This window comes from Pelodiscus sinensis, chromosome 31, assembly GCF_052426305.1.
Source record: "Pelodiscus sinensis isolate ZL-2025 chromosome 31, ASM5242630v1, whole genome shotgun sequence".
In the NCBI taxonomy this organism is placed as follows: Eukaryota; Metazoa; Chordata; order Testudines; family Trionychidae; genus Pelodiscus; species Pelodiscus sinensis.
In genome coordinates this window covers 2,873,985-2,893,989 of record NC_143082.1, presented here as the reverse complement: position 1 = coordinate 2,893,989, position 20,005 = coordinate 2,873,985, and the positions used below count along the sequence as shown (strand labels likewise).

The following is a 20,005-nucleotide window of genomic DNA, read 5'->3' as shown; positions in this document are numbered from 1 at the left end:
GTCCCACTCAGCCTTTTCCCCACAAAGCCTCCGTCTCTCCCCGGGCAGCTTTGCCAAGCTCAGGCTGAGCGCGGAGTTCGGGGTCCAGCCCGGGGAGCCGAGTCTCAAGGGGAGATACCGTCACTGCACTGGGAGCCATTAGGATGGCGAAGCTGGAGAGATGGTCGCAGCTGCAGGTCGTGTGGGTGCTGTTCACGTGCAGGGTGGTGCACCCGTCTAGAGACCAGCTCCCTTTGCCAGCCTCAAATTTCCAGTAGACGCAGAGAGCCACTTCCTGCTCCTTTCTGGGCTGGAAACACGAGAGAACCCTCCTTACGGGAGCACAGACAGTGGTTTCTGTGATCACGTGTCTCATACCCGAGCCACCTTCAGCTCCACGGCTCTCCCCACATGGCCCCCAGTACCTCCTGCGCCCCTTGCAGTGACCAGGGTGAGAGAATGCAGCTCCTGCCACTCCCAGAGCACAGGCCCTGCTCCAGGAGCCAAAGGGAAATCCTTGCCAGCCGTGAGCTGTGGAAGGCGTGTGGCACAAGGCTGAGCAGCTCTGGCTGCCTTCAGCAGAGGGCGGTGCGGCGTGCACATGGGCGCACTAACCACTTCGCTACCGTGCCGAAGAGTTTCACCCCACTGCCCTGAGCCCACTGGCTCTAGAAAGAGGCTTTATTCCGCCTCAGGGTGAGCCAAGCGGTGCGGTTCCCCCAGGGCACTTTGCACGGCCACCGTGCGACCCCTGGTATCTTCCTCCAGTCAAACAGCTCCAGCCCCTCAGGAATAAGGAGGCTTCAGTTTCTCCAGCCATTGGGAGGCAGAAAGGCAGCACCATCCCAATGCCCAGCAGGAGATGGAGCCTTCTCTATGCCCCTGTGGAGGCCCCAACATGGAGCAGAGCGAGGGGATTTCCCTCCACGCACCTGTTGATGACGCAGGGTGAAGTTTGCAGGTCTGGAGAGGCAAATGTGTCCCCTGTCTCTGACAGCTCCACTCACCACCCTGGAGCCGAGGTGACTCTTCTCCAGCATCCGCCCAGCCGACAGACAGCCCGAGCTGGGAAGTCTCGCATTGATGGTGGAGTGCAGGGAGGAGTAGGCAATAAGAGCAGCAGCCCCCAAGTGCCCTGGGAGAGGAGACAATCTCCTGTTATGGAATTGGAGATGACGGGCAGCTGCCCAGAGGTCACAGGGAGTCTGAGGCAGAGCTGGGAATGGGACCCAGGAGCCCTGGCCACAACTCCTTCAATTTAGCCACTGGACCACACTAGCTCCTCCCTCAGAGCCCTCAGGAATGCCCCCGGGTGGCAGCGTCTAGCTGTAGGAAGCCAAGATGAAGATGTGGTTTTTCTCAGTAGGCCCCAGAGAGGGGCTGGCCAGAGACGAGCTTCCCTTGGGGCTGGAGGATTAGCGGCCCTGAAAATGGAGCTGAGGATACCAGTTATCTCCATGTGGGGGTCTGGCTAGACTGGGTATCTCTGCCCCTTCCAGTCACCAGGCTCTCTTCATACCAGAGACCCTCTCCTGAGTCATCTCCCCTCTACGCCCCCCACCCCTCTCTGCTTGGGCTCGAGGTGGGACACCCAGGAACGAAGGCTCACTCCATGCCCCACAGCATGAGAAGCACAGGCTCAGCCAGCAACACTCCAGTGCTAGAGACAGAGGCCAGGGCCCTGGCCTGGGGAAACATGGGGAGGGAGGGAGGAATGGGGGAGCCCTTGGGGTTCAGTGCCTGGGAACCACGCTGGGCCTCAGTTTGGCTCCTGAGTATCTCCATCGCAGGCTGGTACCTTGTGTGGCTGCGTGGGTGACCGTAGTGCAGTGCACTTCCATCGTCTCCCCGTCAGCACTCAGCCGGAAGACCTCGCTGTGCTGGCTGCAGTTCCCTGTGATCACCCGCGTCTCCATAACTGCAAGAGACCGGGTGGTGAGGGGAGAGGTTGGGAAATGACAGAGTCCATCATTGTGAAGCCACTTCCCTGAGAATCCGTCCTTCCTGGGCCGGATCCACCCCACGCCCACTCCACTTGGATGTGGAGGGTTCATGGCTATTCTACAATGTGGGGGGAGTTGGGAACTTTTCCCTCCAAAGTTCCATTGATCAATCCTCTGTATCTCCTCCCCCCACTCCGCCCGTGTCTACTGGGGGCTGCTGCCTTCCCAGCAGGGGGAGTCGTGGGTTTGAGGGGAGGTGCCTGACTCGGCATGGCAGCCCCTAGCGGTGGGATGCCAAATCATAGAATCTTAAGGTTAGAAGAGACCTCAGGAGGCCATAAAATTCAACCCTCTGCCCAAAGCAGGACCAATTCCAACTAAATTATCCCGGCCAGGGCTGTGTCAAGCCGAGACTTAAAAACCTCTAGGAATGGCAATTCCACTGCCTCCCTAGGGAACCCAGCCCAGGGCTTCCCACCCTCCTAGGGAAACAGTTTTTCCTAATATCCAACCTAGATCTCCCCCACTGCAACTTGAGCCCATTGCTCCTCGTTCTGCCATCTGTCACCCCTGACAACAGCCTCTCTCCATCCTCTTTGGAACCCCCCTTCAAGTGGCTGAATGCTGCTATCAAATCCTCCCTCACTTTGCTCTTCTGTAGACTAAATAAGCCTAAATCTCTCAGCCTCTCCACATAAGTCATGTGATTTAGCCCCCTCATCATTTTTGTTGCTTTCAACATCCTTTCTGTAATGGGGGAAGGTATCCTGAATTGGACACAATATTCCAGATGCGGTCTCTCCAGTGCCAAATAAAGGGGAATAATCATTTCCCTTGATCTGCTGGCAGTGCTCCTCCTAATGCACCCCAATATGCTGTTAGCCTTCTTGGCTATAAGGGCGCAGTGCTGACTCGTATCCAGATTCTCATCCACTGGAATCCCCAGTCGATCCTCAGCCTGTAGCTATGCTTGGGATTCTTCCATCCCAACTGCAGGACTCTGCACTTCTCCTTGTTGAATCTCATGAGATTTGTTTTGGCCCAATCCTCCAATTTGATCAGGTCACTCTGGACCCTGTCCCAATCCTCCAGCGTCTCTACCTCTCCCCCTAGCTTAGAGTTGTTGCGAACTTGCTGAAGGTGCAATCCATCCCCTCATCCAGGTCATTAATAAACACCTTCTCTCTCTCCTGGATGCATAGATGGGGCCAGGTTCTCTGTCCTGGCCAGGGGCCATTCTCTTCTGGGTCTGTACTGAACACAGGCGCCCACCCACAAAGCCACATCGGTTCCTACCTTCCCGGGGATTTGGGGCACCAGGTATATCCCCGTAGCTCACAGCAACCAACAGGTGGCGCTGAGAGCCACACGTCCCCTCTCACCTATAGACTCTGTGCTCATGTTCTGTGTCGTCTGCCCCGGAGACCGGAGCGCAGCGGCCAGCGCAACCAGTTCCACGCTCTGCAGCAGGACGGTCACTGCCGACGCCACCTGCTCCTCACCAATGCTGGACCCGAGGGAGGTGCGGTTCAGGAAGGAGTTGAAAGAGCGAGTGGTTTCCTGGGGACAGGAAAGGAAAGGCCCTGGGAGTGAGGAGTGCGAGGGTTCAGGTGCCATGTCCCGTGGGTTCCCAGGAGCATCGGGTGTCACAGCCTGTCCCAGCTCAGAGGCTGCAGTGCTCTCAGAGGGGGAGCCCTTTACAAAGGGGCACCTGGAGGCTGATTTGGGGCCCCACTAGGATCTGAAGCCAAATGGAGTTAGAACCCTTGGTCATTCCTTCTTCAGCCCCGCTCCCCCACCCTCCATGCCCGGGCACAAGCCCCCTGCTGCCTGGGTCGTCCTTACACTGCACCCTGCAGCCGCTCAGAAATTGACTGCAGAGCGAGAATAGGGCCCAGATCCTGGTGCCTGAAAACCCACTGACTGATGGGCTGAAGGGGAATCCCCACTGTCAGTTAGCAGTATAGCACCTCTGATGCACAACAGCAGCTCTGAACACTAGAGGGTATATGTGGGTGGATAAACAAATGTTCACTCATGCCACAAGAGAGCATGTACGCACAAACGTACATACATACCACTAGAGGGCATGTGCTTGTCCCCTCCCACTCCTACCTCCTAGCAGTAACGGGCACAGATCTATTCTGAAGAGTGTCTCAGTGTCTCTCTCACCCCAGGAAACCCCTAAACCGGCCCAGCAGCACACAGGACTCTGGGGCGCACACAGGGGCATTAGCCGGCAGAGCGCAGCCAAGGGGCGGAGTCTCTCACCTCCAGGGATAATGTCACATTTCCCTCTCCACACGCAGACATCAAAATCCTTAAGGTCGAATTGAGGAAAGAGCAGAATCCGCTGTTGCTGCCGCGCAGCTCTCCCTGCGGAGAGACCCAGGCAGAGGGTGAGTTCTGTGCTGGAGGGGACCCACACCGCAGTTTGGCTCATGCAGGGGCCTGAGTCTGTCACCCCTGTTGTGTGACTAAAGCTTTGCTCTCAGACTCGCCCAGCACATGTGCCATGGTGCTGTTCCCACAGCCAGAGGCTGACGCGGAGAAAGGGACAGTGTCTAGGAGCAGCTGGGATACATCAGGGCTCAGCACTGCAGAAAGCAGCCAGAGAGCGACACCCTGGCACTTGCCTTGTGCAGATGACGTAGCGCTCCCGGGGGAGAGGAAAGAGGAAGTGAATGAAGATTTAGAGACACATGGAGGTGAGTATGTGAAAGAAAAGGCATGAAAATCGGCAGAAGAAATCAGAGTACATGCTCTGCGGATTCAGTGCTCTCCTGCAGGAAGACATCAGGACTGTATATTTGAGGTCCCATTACTAGCAAAGCTATTGAAGTTTCAGAATTTGTAAGCACCTAGAAGATAAGGTGATAAGTGGAGGTTACTCACCTTTGACAGTAACTGATGTTCTTCAAGATGAGCATCCTTGGGAGTGCGCCACAGGAGGTGTTGGTGCAACTCAGCACCACAGACCAGATCCTTCCTAGCATCTGTGCATGGCATGTGAGGTGCGCGGGTGATGCTCAGCACGACTGTGCATGTGTGGCCAGCCTCCCCTCAGTTCCTTCGGCTTTATAGAGAAAGTAGGTCCAAAGTAGAGGGGAGGAAGGGAGGGTAGTGGAGCACCTCCAGGGACATTCATCTTGAAGAATGTCAGTTACTGCCAAAGGTGAGTAACCTCCTCTTCTTCTTCAAGAGACATCCCTGGGGGTGCTCCACAGGAGGTGACTGCAAAGCAATATGTCCTATGGAGGTAGGAATTTCGGATCAAGCAGGTGAGACATTGTCACCCTGCTGGGGTGAAGATGCCATCGGATGGTGTGAAATGTTTAGCAAAGGTTTGGTCTGATGTCCATGTAGCAGCAGCACATGTGTCTTTGACAGGGGCCTTGCGCAGGTAAGCGACCGATATGACTACTGCCCTGGTGGAATGGGCTGTCTTGAAGTAGATGGTGGTGGTAAGTGATTTAGGTGATAATCCATTCTGACGCAGTCTGAGATCCAGTGGGACAGTCTTTGGGATGCTATCTGGTGTCTCTCTGCTTTCTGAGATGGAAACCAAGAGTTTAGGGGACACCCTGAAGAGCCTTGTTCTACAGAGGTAGAAGAAAAGTGACCGACATACATCAGGGGCATGCATTAAGTGCTTCGAAGGCATGAGGTTTGGGAAAGAATGCAGGTAAGTGAATAGTTTGATTGATGTGGAATGGGGAGCGTGCCTTGGGTAGATATTTGGGATGGGTCCGTAGAGAGATCTTATCCTTAAAGAAGGTAGTGTATGGCAGATCTGCCATTAAGGCAGCCATCTCTCCTACTTGACAGGCTAATGTTATTGCCACAAGAAATGCTGTTTTTAGGGATAGGTGAATAGGTGAGCATGTGGCTATAGGTTCAAATGGAGGTGTTGTGAGTGTGTTTAGCACCAAGTGTCGGTTCCACAGTGTCCGCGGGGTACCTATGTCAGGATATAACACTTGTAGGCCTTTTAGGAAGCATTTGGTCATGGGATGTGCAAAGACTATGGTGTCATCAATACTCATATGGAATGCTGCGATGGCAACTAGAGTATCTTAATTGAGTTGATGGAGAGATGGGATTGTTTAAGGTGCAGTAAGTAGCCCAGTATTGCAGGTAGTGGGGCTGTCTCTGGAGTCATGTTGCGGGGAGTAACCCAGTGAACAAAATGGGATAATTTGTCCCTATATGTCTTGTGCGTTGAAGAGGCTCTGCTGTGGAGGGGCACATTTTGTACCTGGGCTGAGCACTGTAGCTCTATCCCTGAGAATCATCCAGGTACCAAGCTTTCAGGTGCAGTGTATGAAACTGTGGGTGTAGAACTTGGGTTCCCAGTTGGAAAAGGATCCTCAGGTTCCGTGGGAGAGTGCTTGGGCAACATAAGGCCATTCTGTTCAGGAATGGAAACCACAGTTGCTAAGGCCAGCAAGGGGCTATGAGGATGATCCTTGCTCTGTCCCTCCACATGTTGATAATTGTTCTGTTGAGGAGGGGAATTGCAGGATGCACATAGAGTAGGTGATGATCCCACTGGAGAATGAGGGCATCTCCCAGTGAGACTTTTCCCATGTCCACCCTGGAACAATGAAGGCGGCACTTTTTGTTTGCTCTGGTGGCAAAGAGGTCTATCTGGGGATATCCTCATTGTTGCAAGGACTAAATAATTGATCTGCCATTTGTGGTCCCATGGTAGGGCTCTGCTTAGCACATTGGCGGTGGTGTTTGGGCACCGGGGAGGTGGCATGTGCTTATGGAGATGGGGTGGGTAAGACACCAGTTCCACAGGGTGTTAGCTTCCGTGCATAAGGCATGGATGGGATCCTGGCCCACCTTGTTTGTTTATATAAAACATGCAGGCAGTGTTGTTGGTATATATTCTGACATGGCTTCCAGAGATATGAGGTAAGAAGTATTGACATGTGAGCCGTAGGACATGGATGTGTAAGGTCCTCTCTGTTGGAGTCCATAGGCTCTGGGTTGTGGAATCTTTCATGTGGGGGGTGGATTCCCTGGTTGCACTACATTTCCTATGATGCACTGCAGCTTGGGGGCAGGAGGTAGAGCATTATGGGAGGCCCAGGCCATAAGGACTCATGGGAGATGTAGTCTGACCAGGGACCCTGGCTTGTCAACTAAAAGGGGGAAACCAGGCACCTGAACTCCGGCTCCCAGAAGGCAGTGCACCAGCATCGCATGATAAGCCAATCTGATCGCCTACTATATTTGCTTTTCTTACTGCGCATCGGCATGGTTTCTTCCTGTGCCTTTAATAAGGCTTCTTTAAAATACTGCTAGCTCTCCTGGACTCCTTTCCCCTTCATGTTAGCATCCCAGGAAATCCTGCCCATCAGTTCTCTGAGGGAATCAAAGTCTGCTTTTCTGAAGTGCAGGGTGTGTATTTTGTTACTCTCCTTTCCCTCTTTTGTCAGTTGTGTCAAGCCAACAAGATAGCCTTCTTTGATAGAATAACAAGCCTTGTGGATGGGGGAAGCAATAGATATGGTGTACCTTGACTTAAGTAAGGCTTTTGATACTGTCTTGTGTGACCTTCTCATAAACAAACTAGGGAAATTAAACTTAGATGGAGCTGCTATAAAGTGGGTGCATAACTGGTTGGATAACCATAGCTATCAGTGGTTCACAGTAAAGTGGAGGGGAATATTGAGTGAGATCCCGTAGAGATCAGTTCTGGGACTGGTTCTATTCAATGTCTTTATTGATGATATATATAATGCATAGAAAGCAGAGGCATAGCGAAGCTGTTACATGCCCATGGGCAAAGGCAAAATTTGCATCCCCCCCATGGGGCAGGGCCCTGAACCTTGAGCACAGCTGAGCCCAACCCTGGGAGAAGTGGGGAGAGCTTGTACCATGTCTTCTCCCACCCCCTCCAGTTTGGGGCTGGGCCCCTGCATGCACTAACCCGCCAACAGAGATGGAGAAGGTTGGGCTGAGGGCAGAGAGACGGGGAGGAAGCTCCAGCAAGTGGCACAGGGTGGAGAAGGAGGAGCAGGCAAGCTGAGGGATGACAAGAGGAACAGAGAGGGACTAAATTGGTGGCCCCCTAGCATGGCATTCAGGGGCAACTGCCCCCCCTGCTGCCCCTCGCCACACCACTGTAAATAATTCACCTCTTAGGATATTTATCATTTCCTGTATTACTTATTTTACTAACTACAGACAGATATAAATTACAGTTTTTGTGGTTTACATTCTGATAAATAATTTTTTCTTTAATTTGTTCATCTCCCATTCTCATTGGGTGCGTCTAGACTGGCAAGAGCGCAAAAACTTGCCAGCTGTCTACACTGGCCGCTTGAATTTGCGCAAGAGCACTGACGTTCTAATTTAAGAATTCAGTGCTTCTTGCGCAAATACTTTGACGCTCCCGCTCAGGAAGGGGAAGTTACTCACCTGGTGTAGTAACGATCGTTCTTCAAGATGTGTCCCCGTGGGTGCTCCACTCTAGGTGTTGGGCTCATCCCGCCGCTGCTTATCAGAGGCTTTTCATAGCTGTAGTCGGCCGGACCGCGCATGCGCGGCAGGTTCCGCGCGCCATTTCTCCAGTCACGCAGTCCAGCCCCTTCGCCAGTTCCTGTCACCGTCCAGAATCTGTAACAAGATAAGGAGACAGACCCGGAGCGGGGAGGAGGGCGGGACGTGGAGCACCCACGGGGACACATGTTGAAGAACGATCCTTACTACACCAGGTGAGTAACTTCCCCTTCTTCTTCGAGTGGTCCCCGTGGGTGCTCCACTCTAGGTGACTACAAAGCAGTAGTCAAGGTGCGCACCGGGTCAATGATCTTGTGCAGAGGCTAGAACTGCAAACACTACTGCTGCGTCCGGGGCCCAGCGCCGCACTATAGCATAATGATGAACAAAAGAAGTGCTTCTTTAAATGTCGCTGAGAGGGACGCCTCGGGCAAAGGCAGTGGAGGTGGCCACTGCTCTAGTGGAATGAGCAATAGGTTGAGAAATGAGAGGCCTTCGTTTGAGTGAATGGTATGTCGAGATGCAATCGGTAATCAGTCTAGCTATACGTTGACTCAAAAGAGGATTGCCTTTGGAACGTTGTGCTATGGATACAAGCAGCCTGTCCATACGTCTCCATGAACGGGTTCTTTCTATGTAAAAGGCGAGAGCTCATCGCACGTCGAGCGTGTGAAGCAAGGCCTCTGATGGAGAAGAATGAGGCTTGGGATAAAAGGCAGTTAAAACTATAGGCTCATTGATATGAAAAGAGGTATTGACCTTGGGGATGAACGCTGGATGCTGGCGCAATATCACCGTGTCCTTTGAAAAGGATGTGTAAGAAGGACTTGCCATTAATGCTCCTAGTTCGCTGACTCTGCGTGCCGAGGTAATCGCCAATAGAAATACAACTTTCATTGTTAACATTCGCAGCGATATTGTCACATTACCGAATTGGAGGGAAGCAGCCAGGTCGCTGCTGCACCCCTAGGTGGGGGTGTTGGTCCCAGAAAATGGTATAAAAGGGAGCCATGTGGGAGCTTATTGTTTGCTGATCCTGTGTATGCTATTTATGTGAGTGTATAATGTCTGTGTGTGTAGGTAGGAATCTGTAATCTGCGTGGAAGCTGAATATTTCCCTGAATGTGGTTAAGCATTGCTATGGACAGGCTGATTAGCCAGGCCCTGTGGGACAATGGCATTTAATGGGCCGAGGACACACCTAAAGAATGGGGGCTGTCACCTGAGAGCAGCCAGCAGGGAACACAGAGATTGGCCTCTGTCCAGGTGACCTGCTACATACTAGAAGAGGCCAGGAAGGAGGTATAAAGAGGCCATGTGGTCAATGCCATTTGGTTCTCAGCTCAGCACTTCATCCCAGAGGCAGCACTGCAGGGATCGAAGAGCCAGGAAGACCTGTGAACCCATCCTGATGCTAGGATGTGCAACAAGAACTTTTAAACCAGCAGCTGTAACATCTCTGCTAGAGCCTGCATCAAGGACTGGGAGATTCGGTGCATGTAACGTACTATTCTTTAACAACCTGACTCTCATGCTTTTCTTTCTTGTGATAATAAACCTTTAGTTTTAGATTCTTAAGGATTGGCCCAGCGTGATTTGTGGGTAAGATCCAGAGGGTAAATTGACCAGGGATCTGTGGCTGGTTTCTTGGAACCGGACAGGACTTGTTCGGGGTAGGTGGTATTGGGTGCTAGGACCCCCCCACCTGTGTATGAGGCCCGGGGCCATCCGGGGCACGGATATGGCTGGGGTGTCGGAGGGGTTTTGCTTGTGAGGCTTCAGGCAGGCAGCTGAAGCGTTTTGTGGGACTGGTTTGTGGCCTGTTTGGAGAGGTCACCAGTCTGGGGGCTGTAAGGAGCCCCGGATTTGAGCAATTCGCCCTGAGCGGACGCTCGATGAACTTTATATTTTGCACCGATGAACTTTATATTTTGTGTCGGAGCGGTGGTCGACTTCTGTTCGTTTATTATCAAGCGGAGAAAATCGAACGTGCTTCTGGCTAACGAGATCATCTGCATGGTCTCTTGATGCGTTGGGGCCTTTATGAGGCAATCGTCTAAATAAGGGACTATGAGGACGTGCTGGCGCTGTAGATATGCCGCCACTACCGCTAGAGTCTTTGAGAAAACTCTGGGAGCTGCCGCCATGCCAAAGGGGAGGATCCTGTATTGGTAATGGTCGTTGTTTATTACGAAGCGTAGAAAGCGTCTGTGCCCCGGGTGGATTGTAATGTGAAAATACGCGTCTTGCAAGTCGAGGGCCGCAAACCAATCGTTGTGATTAAGAGATGGAATTATTGTGGCTAAAGTCACCATCTTGAAATGCCTTTTCTGCAGATAACGGTTGAGATGGTGCAGATCTAGAATCGGTCTCCATCCTCCTGTCTTCTTTTCCGTCAGAAAGTAATGGAAATAAAAACCTTTCCCTCTGAACTCTTTCGGGACTTTTTCTATGGCTCCGATGGCCAGCAGGCGTAGAGCCTCCTGTCGCAAAAGAGTGTCGTGAGAGAGGTCCCTGAAAAGGGACGGGGTTGGTGGATGGGTGGAGGGTATAGAAGCAAAGGGGATGGTGAAACCTGATGTTACTATTTCCAATACCCATTTGTCGGTGGTTATTTCGGCCCAACGATTGTAATAAGGCTGAAGGCGATGATGGAAGATGGGTGTGGTCTTGGTAGTGATGGCGACGATGATTGGTATGACTGCGCCCTCGACAGAGGAGTCAAACCTTTTGTTTAGTGTGTGGTACGTTGGTCGCCCTAGATGGCTGAGGGCGTCTACGTTGGGGTCTTTGTTTGGATCGATTGTGATCAAAGGGACGAGGTTGTTGCCTTTGAAATTGAAAGTCATATCGCCTCTGATACTGGAAGTATCTCTGGCGACGGAACGGTGGTACATACATGCCAAGTGTACGAAGGGTCATACGTGAGTCTTTTCCAGTGTGCAGCACCTCATCAGTTTTGTCTGCAAATAATTTCAATTTGTCAAAGGGCAGGTCTTTGAATTTCGCCTGCAAATCTCTAGGGGCCCCAGTAGCAGCCAACCATGATGCTCTACGCATGGATATTGCGGTGGCTATTGATCTCGCTGCCATGTACGCAACATCCATGGCTATCTGCAGACTGGCCCTGGAGCAAGCATACCCCTCCTGTACCACGGTGCGGAGTATGGCTTTATCCTCTTCAGAGGCATTCTGGGCAAGCCCTGCCAACTTGGCAATGTTATCAAGCCCGTGGTTGGACAGAAGTGCCACGTAATTGGCAATGTGAAGAAGGAGGGTAGACGAAGAATAAACCTTCCTCCCGAAGATGTCCAGTTTTTTGGCCTCTTTTTCCACTGCCGCATTCTTTACCTGTGGACTCTTGGCACGATTAAGGGCTACATCTTCTACTAGGGAATTCGGCTGGGAATTCGCTTTGACGTAGGTGGGGTGGAGGCCGGGGTGTGCCAGATCTCCGAGGCCGGTTCGAGAATAGCCTCGTCAATTGGGAGTGCTGCTCTTGACTGTTGTCTCGGGTGTAAGTTCTTCAGCAACTTGTATTGTTTGGTGTGCACATCCGTCATCTGAACGTTCTGCGTGTGCGCCACCCGTTTAAAAAGATCTTGGAATTCTCGACCGTCGTCAGGGGGTGAACTGTCTCCTTGAAACACAGCCTCGTCCAGAGAGGATGAAGAAATGTCAGCTGGAGATACTGTGCACGGAGGAACATCCTCATCTGAAATTTGACCCTCCTCAGGTTCGGACATCTGAGGGGGAGGCGAAGGAGCAACCGCCGGAATGTTTGGCGATGGGACTGCCTGCCTTAATGAACCCACCGGGGATTGGTGTCTATGCTGCAAGACATGGCAACTACAGGAGTGAGGAGGAGAACGAGAGCTTGTGTAGTGATGAGAAGAATAGTCTCTCTCTCCATGTAGATAGGAGCCGTCGGGAGATGGTCTCCTGGATGAATAGGCAGTACTGTATCTGCTGCCATAAGATCTCGAGGGTGAACAAGTTGGTGAGCGAGACCTAGAAGTATGCATCCCAAAATGTTGTATGGGGTGCCTGTAAACATAAGTGTAATGCGGCCTCGAGTGGCGGTGTGGAGAACGCGAGCTGTGATGATAACGAGGCCCCCTTGGAGAACGGTATCGCGGGGGTGAGGGAGATGGTGCCGGCAAAAAAATCGGTGATGGAGAAGGAGATGCTCTTCTAGGAACTGACTTCCTTTGAGCTTTTCTAGGTACGGCCGAAGGCATGGCGCAGGGCTCGTCAGCGGAGGAACGCTTGAAGACCTGATCCTCATTGTCTAAGACCAGTATTGGGGAGTGCCGCGCCTATGAAGCTGGGGAGGCTAACTCTGCTATCGGTGCCTTAGGTAGAACCGAGCTGCGATGGTCCACCGGTACCGTGCTTGTTTTCTTTATAATTTGCGGTGCCGATCCCGGCACCATAGTGTGACTGCCACTCGGCGCCGTATCAGGTACCATGGGCATTCGGTGCCCTGGTGCCGCCTGCTCTGTCGGTGCCGCTGGTTGAAGCGGTGCCGGCTGCGGTGCCGTATCGTGCCTCCCGTGCTTCTGCACCATCGGTGCCGAGGTTGTAGGGTCAGGCACTCTCATAGACTGCCGCCCTTGAGTCGGCGGTGCCGATTTCTTCCCCGCCTTAACGGCGGTCGACGATGCCGGAAGAGGAACGCCCCACAGACTTATGCCTGTGTGATTTTTGTTTCGCGGGCTGATAACCTGTTCCGGAGGTACCCTGCTGGTCACCCTCACTGATCTTAGATAGAGGGGCCGCGGTCAGGGATCGTGCCGGGGAGACTTTTTTCCCCTTCTTTTGAGTCGACCCGCTCTGCGGTGAAGACCTCCTCTTGCGCTCCATAGAGGGATCTCCTTGAGGCATTTCAGAAGGCTGCAGAGCCTTATCAAATAGGATGAGCTTCAGCCTCATGTCTCTGTCCCTACGTCCCCTGGCCGTTAATTTGGAACAGTGAGCACATTTGCTCGGCACATGGGACTCCCCCAAGCAGCGTATGCATGCGTCGTGGCCATCGGACGCTGGCATGGGGTCTTTGCACAAAGAACATTTCTTAAAACCCGGTGAACCGGGCATTTTGAATATCCTGGGTTTAAAACAGTAGATAAAACTAGAAATAACAGTAGCCTTAACTAACTACGTCAAACTTAAAAAAAATTTTTTTTAAACAGATAACTAACTACCTAACTAACGCTAACCATAACCTGAGGAAAACTAATGAAAATTTTTAACTTTTCTATTGAAAGGAGCTGCCTCTGAGGAGAGACTCAGATCTCCATCAGCAACCTAGGACGGTTGAAAGGAACTGGAGAAGGGGCCGGACCGCGTGACTGGAGAAACGGCGCGCGGAACCTGCTGCGCATGTGCGGTCCAGCTGACTACAGCTACGAAAAGCCTCCAATCAGTGGCGCCAGGACGAGCCCGACACCTAGAGTGGAGCACCGATGGGGACCACTCGAAGAAGAATAAGCCCTTTTGCGCAAGAATACTTGCGCAAGAGGGCCAGTGTAGACAGGCACCTTAATTTTTTGCGCAAGAAAGCCTAATGGCTAAAATGGCCATCGGAGCTTTCTTGCGCAAAAGCGTGTCTATACTAGGCATGGATGCTTTTGCGCAAAAGCACTTTTTGCGCAAAAGCATCCGTGCCAATCTAGACGCTCTTTTGCAGAAATACTTTTAATGGAAAAACTTTTCCGTTAAAAGTATTTCCGCAAAATCATGCCAGTCTAAACGCAGCCATTAGGTTCATGTCTTCTACATAAAAAATGTCAAATGCTTAAAATATGTAAGTTTTATAAAACACAAGAGAAATAAATGTTAGACACCCTAAATATGAATTTCATCCCCATATTTCAATCAAGTATTTCAAATGACTGTTATAGCAAACGAGAAACTCATTGCTTTAATGAATAAAAGGTAAAAAGATTTAGAGTGTATCAAATTTATTGTAAGCAATCTGTAATGCTTCCTAACTGCCTGGTTACTTACCTAGTTAACCTAGTTGTGTTTCATACTATCGCCCAGTGATAAACTCCATCATAGTTATGTCACGAATCATGGGTAGTGTGAATGGTTAGCATGAGTGCATGAGTGAATCTACAGTAAATGAGCTGAAGAGAGGCCATCCAGGCAAGAGCCCCGGAGGATTATGGGCTTGTTTACAACTTTAAGAAAAAGGACTGTGAAATAAGAGAACTGTGTATGCAGCTGAGGCAGCGTTCCCAGCATTGCCAGATAAGAAAAAATAACAAGGGAAGAATCTAACCAAGGACAGATCATTGTTTCACACTCATGGGCTGTGTCTACACTGGCCCTTTCTTCGGAAGAGGCATGCTAATTTCTAACTTTGGAATAGGGAAATCCGCGGGGGATTTAAATATCCCTTGCGGGATTTAAATAAACATGGCCGCCGCTTTTTTTCCGGCTTGGGGATAAGCCGGAAAAGAGCGTCCAGACTGGAGCGATCCTCCAGAATAAAGCCCTATTCTGGAGGATCTCTTATTCCTACTTTTCCCCAAGCCGGAAAAAAAGCGGCGGCCATGTTTATTTAAATCCCCCGCGGATTTCCCTATTCCAAAGTTAGAAATTAGCATGCCTCTTCCGAAGAAGGGGCCAGTCTAGACGTAGCCATGGTGAGGCAAGCAGTGCAAAAACCAGATATTTCTGGATCGGTCGTAAGAAGAAGGGGGTGTCACTAACGGACATCACCCCAACTGGACTGTGTGTAACCAGTAGATGGCATTTCACTGGACTGGCTGCTGCCGAGTGGATATATACCACACCATTTTCCCCCCACAATTTGGAGTCCATCAATTTGGCATATTGGGGTGACGTGCATGTCGGATTTCTGCCTCAACCAAATCAACCAATATTACCTGTGGTCTGGCCAGCCCCAGAGGATGAATGTGTGACAGTGTGAGTGTGTTAAATTGGATTAAGAATTAGACTGCTAAATTGGGATAAGAATTAAATTTAAATTGTTAAATATTCCATTTAACTATTTTTTAATGCCTTTTTATGCTTGCAATGCCTTTTAATGTTTTTCACTGTTTGTTTTAATTGTTTTAGTATTAAATAGATATAGATATAGATATAGATATAGATATAGATATAGATATAGATATAGATATAGATATAGAGAGAGAGATTTTAAAATTTCCTCCTGAATTGCTTGCAATAAACTTGTCAAGGGTACAGCCTATCTGCTGTGGATCTCTTGTTCTGTGAGCTGGTCATATTACATGGTCAGGAGCTCTGTTTGCTCAGCTTGATCACTCAAGCAGCAGCAGCGCCCTCTTGTGACTGTTATGAATGTAAGAGATTAACTTACCTGTTAAAATAACACTCAGAAAAACTTTTAAATAAAACTAACACACAATAGAAGAATCACCCTCACTTTCTTGAAAACACTTGAAGCAATAAATAGCCTAAGGCTAAGGTTACACTGCAAGAGTGGCTTTCAGTCTGCCACAAAGACTTTATCCTTTAGGCTGCCGTGAGATTCTATCCTTGGCTACGTCTAGACTGGAATGATTTTCCGCAAATGCTTTTAACAGAAAAGTTTTTCCGTTAAAAGCATTTGCGGAAAAGAGCATCTAGATTGGCATTGATGCTTTTGCGCAAAAGCACTTTTTGTGGAAAAGCGTCCATGCCAATCTAGACACGGTTTTGCACAAGAAAGTCCCGATCGCCATTTTCGCCATCGGGGCTTTTTTGCGCAAAACAGTTTTTAGCTGTCTACAATGGCCCTCTTGCGCAAAAGCATTTGTGCAAGAGGGCTTTCCCCCGAGCAGGAGCAGCATAATATTTGCGCAAGAACACTGACAATCTTACATTAGATCATCAGTGTTCTTATGCAAATTCAAGCAGCCAGTGTAGACGGTTAGCAAGTTTTTCCGCAAAAGCGACTGCTTTTACGGAAAATTTTGCCAGTCTAGACGCAGACTTTAAGTAAAAGAGAGAGGTCTCTCTGAGCTGCTCTTCCAAATTTCACATAAGCCATTCACCTGAAGCCATAGATGTCAAGATTCAAGGCCAGCTTTGCCTTTGGCAGTCTGCCTCACCAGGTGTTCACAATCACAAAGTCCGAACACATATAATACTTTTAGTTAAGAAAGCCATGTTAATCCCAAGTCTCTGCTAGGCCTGGGAGATGTGGGTGACCTATAGAAAACACCAGCATTTTCTTTGAAAAATCTGCAACAAAACGTGGGTGGATCTATCACTTCAGTAATACCAACTCCTTTAGAATTGAGGCTCTGATTATCCAGCACCAGCTGCAGTAGAGTGGGTATTGTGTGCATGTCTGATATATTTTTACCAAAACTCCTGCCTGCCCAGCTCACCAAAGGAGAAGGGAAACAGGAAGGCCAAAAGGAATGGTACAGAGCAGTGTTTCTCAACCTTTTTTTTATAAGCTTCAAAGAGGTAGCCCAGTTAGTCTGCAACAGGAAAAATTTTAAAAATGACCAATAGTCTAGTAGCACTTTAAAGACTAACAAAACATGTAGTGGTATCATGAGCTTTCCTGGGCAGAAGTAGGTTTTGCCCACAAAAACTCATAATACCATCTACATGTTTTGTTAGTCTTTGAAGTGCTACTATTGTTTTTTAAGTTTTTCCTTTTTTTACAAAGTACCTTAAAAAAAAATTATAACTATCCTCAATGCACCCACCCTTCTCCCAGAGCCAGGCACATCTAACTCACTGCTCTAACCCAATGCCCCACCCCTCCCCCAGAGCCAGGCACCGGAGGTATGGGACGGTAAGGTAACCCTACCTTTAAAGTGGCCATTCCTGCCACCTGGCCCTACTGCCTCAGTTTGATTGCAGTTTTTACAGGGAGCCAGCACATGACCCGCCAGCTCCCCACTCGCCACTATGCGTGGGCCTGTGCACTCCAGTCCCACCCCAGCCCTCCCCTCCCCGCTCAAACCCAATGCACTCTCCACATCAGATGCACATCCTCTAATGTGATATATGCCCTCAAGTGCCAATAATGCCCCTCTGCCATGTGTATTGGCCAAACTGGACAGTCTCTATGACAAAGATATTAGATATTCGAAATGGTAACAAACATAAATCTGTATGTGAACATTTTAATCTGCCCAGGCACTCATTAATGGACTTAAAAGTAGCCATTCTTCTACAATGGAATTTCATAAGTCAACTACAGAGCTTGCAGAATTGACTTTCATCTGAAAATCTGACACCTTCTCACTTGGTTTGAACAAAAACTTGAACTGGTTAACATATTATAACACCAGCTTTCTTTACATTAAACACTCTACTGACATCAAAAGCTAAGTATGGAACACTTCCAGTCCTCTCAATAAGCCTCATTAGTACCAGGACTACAATTGACAGGTAACTTTTTTTGTTTCCTCTCTCCTTTCTTATTCTTATTTTTACAGTCAAGATCATCTCAGTTGAAGAAATGGGTTTTGCCTACAAAAGCTCATGATACTAGATGTATATTTTTTTTAGTCTCAAAGGTGCCAGAGGACTACTCGTTTTTTAAAAAATTGCATCAAGGGAGGTTTAGTTTGGACATTTGGAAAACCTTCTTAACTGTCAGGATATTTATACACCAGAACAAATTGCGTGGGAAGGTTGTGGGCTCACCATTACAGGAGATTTTTAAGACGGGGTTGGACAATCCCCTGTCAGGGAAGGTCTCGATAATATCTAGTCCTGCCATGAGTGCAGGAAACTGGACTAGCTGTCTCGAGGTCCCTTGCAGTCCTACGATTCTGTGATAGTACAGGAAGATGATGAAGTCAGATATGAATTTATAAGCAGAATGGGAAAGGCATGCACTAATGGAGAGAAGGGAGGGAGGGATCTGCTGAAAACACCTGTCACACAGAAAAGGGAAGCCCTAGAAGTTGGTGGCCAGGCCTGCACTTCTATATGGCTCTGAATGCCAGGGACCGAGAAAGAGCCAGGAGCTGACCTTGAAGACAGAGGAATGAAAAGTGGACTGAAGTGGAGATGAATGTAGGAGATAGCTGTGTAGAGAGTCTCTGGGTTAAGCTAAAAGGGGTAAAAAACGAGGGTGATATCATGCTAGGAGTCTACTACAGGCCACCTAGCCAGGTGGAAGAGGTGGATGAGGCCTTTTTTAAACAATTAACAAAACTATCCAAAGCCCAAGATTTGGTGGTGATGGGGGACTTCAACTATCCAGACATTTGTTGGGAAACTAATACAGCGAGGCACAGGCTATCCAATAAGTTTCTGGACTGCATTGGAGACAACTTTCTGTTTCAGAAGGTTGAAAAAGCTACCAGAGGAGAAGCTGTTCTGGATTTGGTTTTAACAAATAGGGAGGAACTAGTTGAGAACTTGAAAGTGGAAGACAGTATAGGGGACAGTGATCACGAAATAATAGAGTTCATGATCTTAAGGAAAGGTAGAAGGGAGACCAGCACAATTGAGGTAATGGATTTCAGGAAGGCAGATTTTGATAAGCTCAGAGAACTTGTAGGTAAGGTCCCATGGGAAGCAAGACTGAAGGGAAAAACAACTGAGGAGAGTTGGAAGTATTTCAAAGGGACGTTGTTAAGGGCCCAAAAGCAAACAATTCCGCTGTGTAGGAAAGATAGAAAATATGGCAAAAGACCAGCTTGGCTTAACAAGGAGATCTTGCATGATCTCAAAATAAAAAAGGAGTCATATAAAAAATGGAAACTAGGACAACTAACAAAGGATGAATATAGGCAAGCAACACGGGAATGCAGGGGCAAGATTAGAAAGGCAAAGGCACAAAATGAGATCAAACTAGCTACAGGCATAAAGGGAAACAAGAAGACTTTTTATAAATACATTAAAAGCAAGAGGAAGACCAAGGACAGGGTAGGCCCACTGCTTAGTGAGGAGGGAGAAGCAGTAACAGGAAACTTGGAAATGGCGGAGATGCTCAATGACTTCTTTGTTTCGGTCTTCACCGAGAAGTCTGGAGGTGTGCCAAACATAGTGAATACAAGCAGAGAGAGGGTAGGTTTAGAAGATAGGATTCACAAAGAACAAGTTAAAAGTCACTTAGGAAAGTTAGATGTCAGCAAGTCACCAGGTCCTGATGAAATGCATCCCAGGATACTCAAGGAGCTGATAGAGGAGGTATCTGAGCCTTTAGCTATGATCTTTGAAAAATCATGGCAGACAGGGGAGATTCCAGAAGACTGGAAAAGGGCAAATATTGTGCCCATCTATAAAAAGGGGAATAAGAACAACCCAGGAAACTACAGACCGGTCAGTTTAACATCTGTCCCAGGGAAGATAATGGAGCAGGTAATTAAGGAAATCCTATGCAAACACTTGGAAGGTAATAAAGTGATAGGGAATAGCCAGCATGGGTTTGTGAAGAACAAGTCATGCCAAACTAATCTGATAGCTTTCTTTGATAAGATAACGAGCCTTGTGGATAAGGGAGAAGCGGTGGATGTCATATACCTAGACTTTAGTAAGGCATTTGATACGGTCTCGCATGATATTCTTATTGATAAACTAGGCAAATATAACTTAGATAGGGCCACGATAAGGTG

General features: G+C 49.2%; 1 protein-coding gene across 4 annotated transcripts in view; it reads right to left on the bottom strand.

The window, feature by feature from the left end:
- LOC102446028 (adhesion G protein-coupled receptor E3-like) overlaps positions 1–20,005 on the bottom strand; it is a 70,615-nt gene that overhangs the window by 9,745 nt on the left and 40,865 nt on the right. For all 4 annotated transcript variants that reach the window (XM_075902435.2, XM_075902436.2, XM_089774750.1 and 1 more), the window contains 5 exons: positions 4,194–4,298; positions 3,305–3,482; positions 1,778–1,897; positions 912–1,114; positions 119–289 (listed from right to left, as the gene is read on the bottom strand). In XM_075902435.2, coding sequence (XP_075758550.2) covers positions 119–289; positions 912–1,114; positions 1,778–1,897; positions 3,305–3,482; positions 4,194–4,298 — 777 coding nt within the window. The remainder of the gene's footprint in view (positions 1–118; positions 290–911; positions 1,115–1,777; positions 1,898–3,304; positions 3,483–4,193; positions 4,299–20,005) is intronic.